The following is a 12,054-nucleotide window of genomic DNA, read 5'->3' on the forward strand; positions in this document are numbered from 1 at the left end:
GGGGCCGCCGCGGGATAGCACCAGCTGGGCAGCAGCCCAGACGCGACGGGCCAGGGGCTGGACCCAGCGTGCGCGCTGCTGGGTCCCCGCAGCAGGCCCCGTCTCGGGGGGTTCGGGGGCGCCAGAGCCGCAGCCGCGGAGCGCCATGGCCGCTTCCTCCCCCGCGGCAGTGGGAGCTGCAGCAGCGGCTGCTCCCGAGTCCCGCTGCCCGGGGGGACAACAACAGCCGCCGCCTGACCCCGCGGGCCGCCCCCCTCCTCGCCCAACCACCCAACTGAGTCCTGCTCGCGGCCAGGCCAGACTGTTACTCACCCCGGCCCCGCGCTTCCCCTGAGTCTCCCGGGCCTCCCTCCGGCGCTTGCGGAGGAAGGGTTTTTTTTTTTTTTTTGGCCCCGCCCCCCGCCACGCCCCCCCCCGCCACGTCACCCCCCCCGCGTCCCGATATTTGTATTTGGTGATCTGGTCACCCTAGGTGACTCCCAAGCAAAATTAGGAGATGAGATCGGAGCTATCCACTGACTGCAGTACTGCCCTACCAAAGGCCGCATCATCTCTGACCTCCCTAGTAATTGCATAGCATGCAGCGAAAATGTGCATCGATGATCACGTTGCCGCCCTGCAGATTTCCTGGGTGGGGATCTGAGCCAGGAAAGCGGTTGATGAAGCTTGTTCTCTTGTAGAGTGTGCCGTTATTGGGGCGCTGGGATTCCCGCTAGATGGTAGCACTCGGTAATGCAGGCCACAATCCATGATGAAATGCTGAGTCAAAACAGGCTGGCCCTTCATCCTGTCCGCTACTGCGACAAAGAGCTGTACCGACTTTCTGAATGGTTTGGTCCTTTCTATGTAAAAGTCCAGCGCTCTGCAGACGTCGAGAGTGTGGTGTCTCTGGTCCCCGTTACTGGCAAGAGGCTTAGGGTAGAAAACTGGGAGGAAAATGTCCTGGTTGATGTGGAACTGCAACACAACCTTTGGGGGGGAAGGCCAGATGGGGCCTGAGCTGAACCTTGTCCTTAAAAAAGATGGCGTAGGGCGGCTCGGATGTTAGAGCCCTGAGTTCAGACATCCTCCAGGCTGAAGTGATCGCCACCATGAACGCGACCTTGTAGGAGAGGTAAAGTAGGGAGCACATTGCTAGAGGCTCAAAGGGATGCCCCATGAGCCTAGAGAGGACCAAGTTAAGTTCCCAAGCAGGAACCAGTTGGCGGACGTGCAGGTACAACCTGTCGAGGCTCTTCAGGAAGCGACTGACCAGGGGGGTCGCGAAAACCGAGCAGCCCTGTGCCCGCAGGTGGAAAGCCGAGATGGCATCCAGGTGTACTCTTATAGATAAGGAGAGACGTTCCTGCTTTAGGTGGAAAAGATAATCCAAAATCTGGGGCACTGAGGGTAGCGCTGAGCTGACCAGATTGAAAATCTCTTCCACTTGGCCAGGTACGTGGCCCTAGTGGAGGGTTTCCTACTGCCCAAGAGAACCTGTTTGACTTGTTCTGAACAGGAGAGCTCGAATGGATTCAGCCATGGAACCTCCAGGCTGTGAGATGCAGCGACTGCAGGTTCGGGTGCTGGAGCCACCTGTGATCCTGCAATAGAAGGTCCAGGAAGAGTGGCAGGGTAATCGGGGCTCCCACTGATATGTCCAGGAGAGATGTGTACCAATGCTGCCGGGGCCAGGCTGGCGCTATGTGAGTGACCCAAGCCCAGTCTCTGCAGATCTTGAGCAGGACCTTGTGGACGAGCAGTATTGGTAGGAAGGCGTACAGAAGTGGTCCCCCCCAATGGAGGAGGAACGCGTCCACTGTGGAGCCTGGACTGTGATTCTGGAAGGAGCAGAACTGCTGACACTTCTTGTTGCGTCGTGTGATGAAGAGGTTGGTCAGGGGACAGCCCCACCTCTGGAAGAGCGAAGATGCGACGACCAGGCAAAGGAACCACATGTGGCTGTGAAAAGACCTGCTGAGGCGGTCCACCAGCTCGTTCTGGACCCCTGGAAGGTACGACGCTTGTGGATCAACTGAGTGCTCTATACAAAAGTCCCATAACCTGAGGGCTTCCTGGAACAGGGGAGAGGAGTGTGCACCCCCATTTGTTGATATAGAACATCGCGGTCGTGTTGTCCGTCATGACTGATACACATTGTCCTGCTAAATACGGGCGGAATGTCTGACGTGCTAGGCGTACCACCCTGAGCTCCCTGACATTAATATGAAGACAGAGATCTGTGACCAGAGGCCCTGAGTCCTGTGGTTCCCAAGATGAGCTCCCCACCCCAAATCTGATGTATACATTATTAGTGTCAGGGATGGCTGTGGGGCAGCAAAGAGGACTCCTGAGCACAGCTGCTGAATGTCTGTCCAATATAGGAGCGAGTCGAGGATGGGGCAAGGTGGGGTCATGATCCTGTTCAAGCTGTCCCTGGCAGGTCTGTACACTGACAGAAGCCAAGACTGCAGCGGTCGAAGCCTGAGTCTGGCATGCAGAACCACGTACGTACAGGCCGCCATATGGCCGAGCAGTTTGAGACAATTTCTTGTGGTGGTGGTGGGGAACTGCCTGAGCCCCTGGATTATGGCGTCACGGGCCTGGAATCTTGCTGCGGTAGAAATGCTCTGGCTTGGGTTGAGTCCAGAACCGCCCCTACGAACTCTATCCTCTGGACTGGGGACAGAGTCGATTTCGCCTCGTTCAGTAGGAGGCCCAGATTCTCAATGGTGGCTCTGATGAATGACACCTCAGCTTCCACCTGAGCCCTGGATCGGCCTTTGATCAGCCAGTCGTTGAGATATGGGAACACCTGTACCTGATGTTTCCGCAGGAAGGCGGCGACAACTGCCAAGCACTTGGTGAAGACTCAAGGTGCTGCTGACAGGCCGAAAGGGAGAACAATAAATTGGTAATAGGAACTGTTGATCACAAACCTGAGGTACTTTCTATGGTTTTGCGCTATTGCTATGTGAAAATATGCGTCCTTCAAGTCAAGGGCGGCATACCAGTCAGCTGGATCCAGTGACGGGATAATGGAGGTCAAGGAGACCATGCGGAACCTGAGTTTCCTCACAAACTTGTTGAGGTCCCCCAGGTCCAGGATTGGCCTTAGGCCGCCTTTGGCCTTCTGTGTTAGGAAATAGCGGGAGTAGAAACCCTACTCCAGTGGAACCTTCTCCACAGCCCCCAGGGCTAGAAGCAATTGTACCTCCTGAATGAGAAGTTGCTCATGAGAAGGGTCCCTGAAGTGGGATGGAGAAGGGGGGTGGAAGGGCGGGATGGCACAGAACTGGATTGAATATACCCTCTCTACCATGTGAAGCACTCAGCGGTCCGAAGTTATATGGGACCATGCATGGTAGAAAGGGGATAGTCGGGAGGAAAAGATAAGGCGAGGTGAATCCAGTCTCTGGGCTGGTGCGCCGTCCTCAACCACACCTTCAAAATGCCAGTTTAGGGCCAGAGTGCAGGCCTCGATTAGCAGAGGGATGTTGTCTTCTCCTACCGCTCTGGTTCCTCCTTCTAGAATTGTCCTGGCGGTTCTGCTGCTGGAACCTTTGAGGACATTGTGGGCGGAATTGTCTCTGCTGAGTGGCGGGGATATGCAAGTCCGGGAGTCATTTAGGCTGTGGAGCAGTGTGTCAGTCTTCTCTGAAAACAGTCTCACCCTCAAATGGAAGGTCCTGAATCGTTTGTTGGACTTCGCAGGATAACCCTGAGACTTGCAACCAGGCCCCCCATCGCATAGCCACCCCGTGTCGCCATGACTCTTGTGGCAGCGTCTAAGGCTGCCTGCAGTGAAGCACAGGAGACTAATTTCCCTTCTTCCACCAAGGTGGTGAACTCAGACCAAGAGTCCAAAGGGACGAGCTCTGTAAACTTAGCCATGCAAGCACAGGTATTATAGGAGTACCTGCTCACAATGGCCTGCTGTAGCAATACGGAGTTGTAACCCACCAGTGGAGTAGATTTTTCTACCCATGAGGTCCAAGCGTTTAGCATCCCTATTCTTTGGGGAAGGACCTTGGAAACCTGGTCTCTCCCGCTGGTTAGCCACATCGACGACCAACAAATCTGGAGGCGGATGAGAGTAGAGATGCTCAAAGCCTCTGGAGAGGACGAAATACCAGCGCTCATTGCGTTTAGCAGTGGGTGGCAGAGAAGCCGGCATCTGCCATAGAGTTTTGGTGGTGTCCACCACCATCTTTATGAGGAGTATCATTACCCGTGAGGGCCCCAAGGGTGCTAGGATGTCCACCATGGGATCCTCGTCTTCAACCACCTCCTTGGCCTTGATGCCCAAGCCTTGGGCAGCCCTGCACAGCAACTGTTGTAGAACTCTGTTGTCCTCTAATGCAGGAGCTATGGACTTCCCTGCCAACACCTTGTCCAGTGACAAGGGGCAGGAAGCGTGTGCGGTGGTAGAAGCTCTCTACTGTCTGCCCCGGACGGGTCATGTGACTCCCGGGGCAGCATTACAGGTGGTGGTGCCGATGATGGTGCCAGGGTCGTAGGCGTCATAGCCAACGTCGGCATTAGCATCAATCTCACAGGAGGGAGCTGCATTGGCATGCTCACAGGAGCTGCCAGTGTTGGGGGGCCAGGTGCCAACATCGGCACCAGGGCCATAAGTGCTTGCATCGAGTTCGACTTCGACAACGGTGCAGGCATGGGAGACGGGTGTGTCGACGTCGTAAAGGCTGGTGCCAAAGTCAGAGCCGGGCACAGTGCCAGAGTCATGACAGTGTTGATGACTGTGCCGGAGGGAAAGGCGTCGGGACCGTAGGTGCCGGGTGTGGGTGAACGGCGGAAGGCGGCACGAAAGTGGCGGAAGCGACTGAATACATTGCTGAGCGTGGGCCCTGGGTTCCTCCCTGGCCCTGGTGATAAGCCCAGTGAGTCCAGAAGGGCCACTGAGGTGGGTTCTGCCACTGCGGAGGCCACGCCTGCTGCTCCTTTGTCTCTGCCCAACCTCGCTCTATGGAGGAGCCAATCCTCAGTGCCTCGAACATTGAGAGCTTGGGGAGCGGGAAGGCTCTCTGTCGGAACATGAAGGAGACGCTGAAGAGTGGCTCGCCTGGGGTTGTACTTCTCGAGGTTTAGCCAGAAAATAGTCGTCCAACTTTTTCTTCTTTTGAGGCACCGGTGAATGGGACCAATCTGGCTGGCCACTAGATTGAGCCAGACTCTGGACTGATAACTATAAACATCAACTGGCAGGAGTGAGTGAGTGAGAGAGAGAGAGAGAGACTGAAAAGCATTTGCTAACTCCTGTATTCTCAATAAATGCGGCATATTGCCTTTTTCCCCTGAAAAAGATCCTGTGTGCTTCTTATAGGCATAACACAAGAACCAACCACTGGCAAGCAACTCGTTTTACTTCACAGCAAATATCAACCAAATATAAGAGGGATCTGCCCCAGAAGAAATCTCTAAAAGTGTACAGCCCATAACCTCCTGCCCCTTATGGCAGAGTTTGACCTCATACCACCTTCTGAAGATCTAGAAACTCTTTAAAATATTTGAGTCCCCACCTGCTAAACAGATTCTTGCCCCTCCTGGCTGGTAAAGGTTGGTGCAGAACAATTGTGCCCAGGCTAACATACATTCTGAATGCCTCTTTTAGAGAAGAGATCACCCTGGAAAATAGTATAGTATGATCAATCATGAAAAAGCCAACAGTTGATGCAGTACACTTAATCTATCATTTCTCTCTCCAATCATCCATTTCTAGATGAAATCATTCAGAAAGCAAAATCAAAATTCTAGCTTCATGTAATATCTGCCAGTATCCTGGATACTTTGCAGTTGGGTTCCACAGCAGAGCACAGCATAAAGACAGTGTTGGTAGCACTGAAAAAGAACAGTTAGAAGTCACAGATCAATGCTCACCCTAGTTGACCTCTCTTCAGCTTTCCCATACTGGTATACTGGGTCACCTGCATGACATACCTGGACATAACAGTGCAGCACTGAAATTTGACTCCAAACATTCCTTTCTAATGGGACCTGAAGTCCATCTGAAGGTCTCACAGGAGTCTACACTGTTCTCCCCCTTGATCAACTTCATGAGACCATTTGGAGAGGTGGTGAGACATTTGTTACCCTCAAGTCCAGTGGTACACAAACTATTTTAATGAGCTATTACATTTTTTTGTTAACACTTCAGCTTAAGATGACTTAGTTCTCAAGTTTCTTCAGAATTCTTGGATGAATACTACAAAGTCCTGGTGACTTCTTGCACCTCAGGGCTTGTCTACACTACTGCATGGAGTCGAACAAAGGCCTTGGCTACACTTACCAGCTAGTTCGACGGCTGGAAATCGAAGTTCTGGGTTCGACTTATCGCGTCTAGTCTGGACGCGATAAGTCGAACCCGGAAGTGCTTGCCGTCGACTGCGGTACTCCAGCTCGGCGAGAGGAGTACCGCGGAGTCGACGGGGGAGCCTGCCTGCCGCGTGTGGACCAAGGTAAGTTCGAACTAAGGTACTTCGACTTCAGCTACGTTATTCACGTAGCTGAAGTTGCGTACCTTAGTTCGAATTGGGGCGGGTAGTGTAGACCAAGCCTAAGATATGCAACTTCAGCTATGTGAACAGCGTAGCTGAAGTTGACGTACTTAGATCTACTTACCACGGTGTCTTCACTGCAGTAAGTCGACAGCTGATGCTCTCCTGTCGACTCCACTTGCACTCCTCCTTCTGCTGGAGTACCGAGTCGTCTGGAGAGCGCTCAGCAGTTGATTTATCACATCTATACTAGATGCGATAAATTGACCCCCGCTGGATCGATTGCTGCCTGCCAATCCAGCTGGCAGTGTAGACAAGCCCTTATTGTATTCATTTGTTCCAGCATTTCCTCAGTCTGACAGTACTTAAGCATTATTAGACCTGAGGTAGGTAGCTTCCAGTATTTTCTTTGGTGAAAAATGATGCCAAGAAATCATTTAACGTCTCTACAATGTCCTTATCCGCCTTAATCATTCCCTTTACTTCCTGATCTGATTATCTTGTAGGATTCTTGCTTCTGACATACTGAAAGAATTTCCTCATATCTGTTCTTGGAAATTTATTTGCTCTTCAAATTCTCTCTTTGCTATCCTAATTATCTTACACTATAGTTTATGCTCTTTTTAATTGGGCTCACTAGGGGTGGTTTTCCATTGTCTGAAAGATATCTATTATGTTTTAATAATCTCTTGAACATTGTCATTTAAAGAGTGTTTTCTCCTGGTCCATTTTGTCTACAGATATTCATAACATCTGCAACTCCATTGTGATATGTTTAAGTATTTTAATATCCTCATTCTTTTACTTTAGGGACTTTGATTAGCATTCTCAATTTTTTCAAATGAGCTTTTCTAAAGTTTAGGATCTCAGCTGTCTTTTGGTAAAATATTTCCTATAGGATCTTGAGGGGACACACACTGAGGTAGCAAGTAGGGTTAAGAATCTTGTCATTTGTTCTGATCATAAGAGTTCCCTGGACAGTCTGTGTGTGATCCATATATGATTTACTGTTGTTTATTTAGAGTTAAGTACACACACAAAAGAATGCCTATCCTGGGCTCTACATGCCCCTGGTCAAATGAAAAGCACACTATAAATATAAATACAGAACAAAAATAAGAGGATATTTCCCCCATGCTCTGATACATACATACAAGATGGCAAACACTATTACAAGTCTATCAGACCAGAATATCTATTCACTAAAATTTCACAAAAGAAATGTCATCCCCAGTCTTTTCAACCCTCCTCAAAAATACGCCTGCTCAGAACTATGGATTATCCATAGCAGGGAAAGGGTAGCAGCCACTTGCTAAGTAATACAGATTGAGATAAGCACATAACACTGGTGTTGTACTCTGCACTGGTTCCCCAGTGAGAAAAGTTCAGTTTAGGGTCTCTGAATAGATATTCAGAGCCCTCGATGAGATTGTCCAAGCTATCCAAGAGATCACCTTCTACCCTGAGCCTCCAATAATAGTTGCATTCCACTGGAATTAAACAACTGTCAACCAACAGGGAGAGCCTTGTGAGACAAACCTTCCACAGGAGCTGGCACTAGACTATAGAACATATCGCCTGTACAGATAATGACCGCTAACCTCACGGCATTCAGAACTTAACGAGCAACTCATCTCTTCAACTTTGTTTCTCTCCTCAATAGCTCACAGACATACCACACACTTTTTCTAAACAACTATTCAATTTACACCAACAGACAAAAAAAGAAGAAAAGACTAACTGATTTGTTACTTTCTTTTTAACACTCTGAAGGCACTCAGATAGTGTAGCATTGGGAGTTAAGAACATAGACAGACATGCAGACAAATAGGCTAGTCAGTCAGGTGTCAGACTTGGTATGAAAGTTCTTTTCCAGTTGTGCAATTACACAGACTGCACCTTTATTTTTTATCTGTGATGACTTTGCAAGAGTGATGCATGTCCTTATGATCACAAAGCTCCATTAGTGTAATTCCCTTTTAATAAGTTTCTCAGCAGGTCTCTCTCAATGATTACAGTGCTTTCAGAATATAGCACTATATTGGTTCACAGTTTCAGCTATCCTGGTCATATTATACCTAGCCTGCTCCGTTTACTTAACAGAGCATACAATGGGCTTTTTATTAATTTTTTTTCATTTTTAAATTGTTCTCTTTTTAAAAGGAAACTGACAGGATCTCAGTAAATACAATAATAAAACACAGTAAAAGATAAATGATTTTAAAAGTGAGTGGTTAAATTTAAAATGGCCCGCCTAGATTTCAAAACCTTTAATTGTGAAGGTCCTGATCACATTCACAATCTCCTTCTACACTTATTCTTAAGACTTTGCATTCATTCCCATTTTCATGAAATCACCATGATTTCCTTTAGCCCTAACCAATGGAACAGAGGATCTCTACACCTAAGCAAGCAGACTGAAAATGCAGTTAAGCTGTACATGATTTGGGATATAAAGCCAAAATATCCAGTAGAAGCAAAAGTTATACAACACTAACAGAAAAAAAAATCCCTTCTAAAATCTCCACTCAATACATTAAAGTTACCACACGCTTGTTATATGTGAGCACACACAAAAGGTACATATCTACTTAAATATACATAGGATGCCATTAGCAATGGTTTACATCGATACACACACACACACACACACACATATATACATACATATATGGTATATATCTTGCAGACACATGCTGCTGATACTGGTCAGGGTCATTTGGAGGGTCAAGATCAGGCTAGGAAAGAGTGTTTAGGGAATTATGTGGGGAATACCTCAGAAACCTTCAGCTCTGGTTGCTGCTGTCCTGACAATTTTTAGAGGAGAAAGACCACAAATCAATAGTGCGGAGGATCAGTAACAGAAGTCTAATGTAAGTGTATAAGGGATTCGATGCACAGTAGATAAGGTGCGAATAATCCAGATTGCCAGTGCCCATCAAAATATTTTCATATGTAACATTTTAGAATCGTTTATTAAAAAATGCACATGTATAAAAAAGCTGAAATAAAGCCCAAATGGCTATAATTGTATGGATTTTCACTGAGTTGACAAAAGGCACAATCCTGACACAAAGCCCCTCCCTTCAATTTTTTCCCTGCTTGAAACCATTGGGATGATACAGCAGGTCAGTGAAAAGGTCACCAGATATTTTTTTTTTTAAATGGGCAAAACATTGTATTTTTCTCTAGCCTTGTTCATGGAAATAGTGAAACTGTTTTGGCTGAAATTTTCCCCAAAAAATTCTGCCTGAAGCAGACACCAAGTATGGAACATTTCAGCCCACACAATTCAAGTTTGGTACCATCATGAGCAACAGAAACAGGGTCTTATAACGGGAAGTGTCAGGCAACCTTAATAACAGGGCATGCTACGAGCCACACCTATAATTACAAACCCAGTTTTCTGTGTTTCATTTTAGATACTCAACAAGAAAAAGGAAGATGGAATGCTGGCATTCAAACAAACAATGACAGACGGTCTATCTACTTTCACTGTGAATCTCCAAATTTTCAAAAGACTTCGTTTTCTCAGGTTTTTTTTTAAATTTCAACATTCCTGAAAGGTAATACACACTAAACTTTTGGGTGTGTGTGTGTGCTCACGTGTGCGTGAGTGCATGGACGGGGAAATAGTTTCCATCATTTGGTCAGTGAAAGCACAACAAAAGGGGAAAGGAAAAACATTTTTTTTTTAATTTGATTGTACAACCACAAAAAAATGGTATGAGGACTCATGGCCCCTAAATGGATTATCCAAAATTACTTTAAATTTTTTTTAAACAACAACTGACTAGATTTCCTGTTTGCAGGATTTTTTTTTTAAATATTAGTATCAGTACAGTACAGTGTTTAGGTATTGTACGATTAAATGAAAACTCTTATGCAGAGAATGTTCTACATTTCTCTGATTATTAATTAATACACCATTTCGTCTTATGGAGCATCCTTTACAATATATGCCAATAAAGAATCTGAAATTTAGTGAAGATTGGGAACATCTATTTTTATTCAGTGCTCAGTGTGCGCTACCATTAGTACTGCACTTTAACTGAATTTTCCCTCAGGGTGTAGTCTCAGAAATTTACAATAAGTTATAATACACACAAAATGTCATCATACACACTTCAGTAAGAGTCTACATTAAGCTAAAGGGGAAGAATTACACAGGAAGTTTCAGTTAAAGAAAGTAACAGGTGAGCATTTAAGGAACTGTCCAAAGGACAGCACAAGTCAAACAACAAACCCACAGAACGGGATATTGTTAAGGATAAAAAAGAAAGACAATAAGTAAAAGAGTTAGTAGCAGGAAAACGTATTTGGATATAAAGTTAGAAAGTGAGACTCGGGAGCAATAGAGACATCATGAAGAGTTTTGAAAACCATTAATAAGTTACTTTGTAAAATAGGATATATTGCTGCTGAGGAGCTTTTAAGTACATCATAAACTTTGACACTGCAACATGCATCACTGCTCACCTGAAGCAACAACAGTGCTTGCCCATAGTGTATTTTCTATGCTGAGGCTTTCGTGAACAGTTGGATCACTGTCTTCCTGTTAAAAATATGAACAACATGTAAATCAACAATACTCTACTACCCAAGTTTATAACTAGAGATTTGAGGATGATGCCAGATCATACATGAATAAAAGCAATAATAAAAGCCTGTCAAATAACTCTCCTGTACCTTCAGGCCAGCCATTCCACAATAGTATTCATTGTATATGGATTTTTATATGCAAGAGAGGCCATCTTCCTTAGATATTCACGTGAAATATTTCATAGATATTACAGCCAGAAGGGACCACTAGATCATCTAGTCTGTCTTGTATATGATAGGTGATTACATTTCACCTAGATACCCCTATGATGATCCTAGCATGCTACAGAAGAAGGCAAAAAAACCTTAAGGTCCCTGCCAAACTGACTTGAGGAGAAATTCCTTGTTGATCCCAAATCTGGCAGTTTGACCTTGTGCATAAGAAACACCCTAGCCAGGCATGTAAGAAAGATTATTCTCTCTACCACTTCAGAACACTGGTGAACCCTGTCAGGTGCCTCATCTCTAGCTTTGGCAGATCTCCGATGCTTCAGAGGATGATTCAGAAGGCATCTAGGTTGTGAGGATGGAATATCCTTCCTAACCCCGGAGGCAACTGACTGCAGTCCTGAAGCATGAGATTTTATCATAGTTACGGTCTTAATGCAGAGCTGCAAATATAATGAGCAAGTTGAGGACAATGCAGGCAAATCTGTTTTCTCTGTAGCCCATGAAAAAAGGGGGATGAACAGGGGAATTAATAGATTCACAAATTTCAAGGCCAGATAGAACCACCATCCATCCCAATCCCATCCTAATGCGCATGTGTGCAAAATTTCCTCCAGAAACTGGATTAAAGCTTATATTTTAGAAAGATATCTATTCTCATTCTAAAGACTCTAAGAGATGATGAATCCACCACCTCCCCGCTAAGCTGTTTCAGTGTTTAATTATGCTCACTGCTAGGAAATTGTATCTTATTTCAAAATAGAATTTGTCTAACTTCAACTTCCAGCCA

At 46.3% G+C, this 12,054-nt stretch overlaps 1 protein-coding gene across 3 annotated transcripts in view; it reads right to left on the reverse strand.

Annotated features, from left to right (window-relative positions):
• ATP9B (ATPase phospholipid transporting 9B (putative)) overlaps positions 1-12,054 on the reverse strand; it is a 292,155-nt gene that overhangs the window by 127,755 nt on the left and 152,346 nt on the right. For all 3 annotated transcript variants that reach the window (XM_034762489.1, XM_034762492.1, XM_034762491.1), the window contains one exon: positions 10,974-11,049. In XM_034762489.1, coding sequence (XP_034618380.1) covers positions 10,974-11,049 — 76 coding nt within the window. The remainder of the gene's footprint in view (positions 1-10,973; positions 11,050-12,054) is intronic.

This window comes from Trachemys scripta, chromosome 2, assembly GCF_013100865.1.
Source record: "Trachemys scripta elegans isolate TJP31775 chromosome 2, CAS_Tse_1.0, whole genome shotgun sequence".
Classification (NCBI taxonomy): domain Eukaryota; kingdom Metazoa; phylum Chordata; order Testudines; family Emydidae; genus Trachemys; species Trachemys scripta.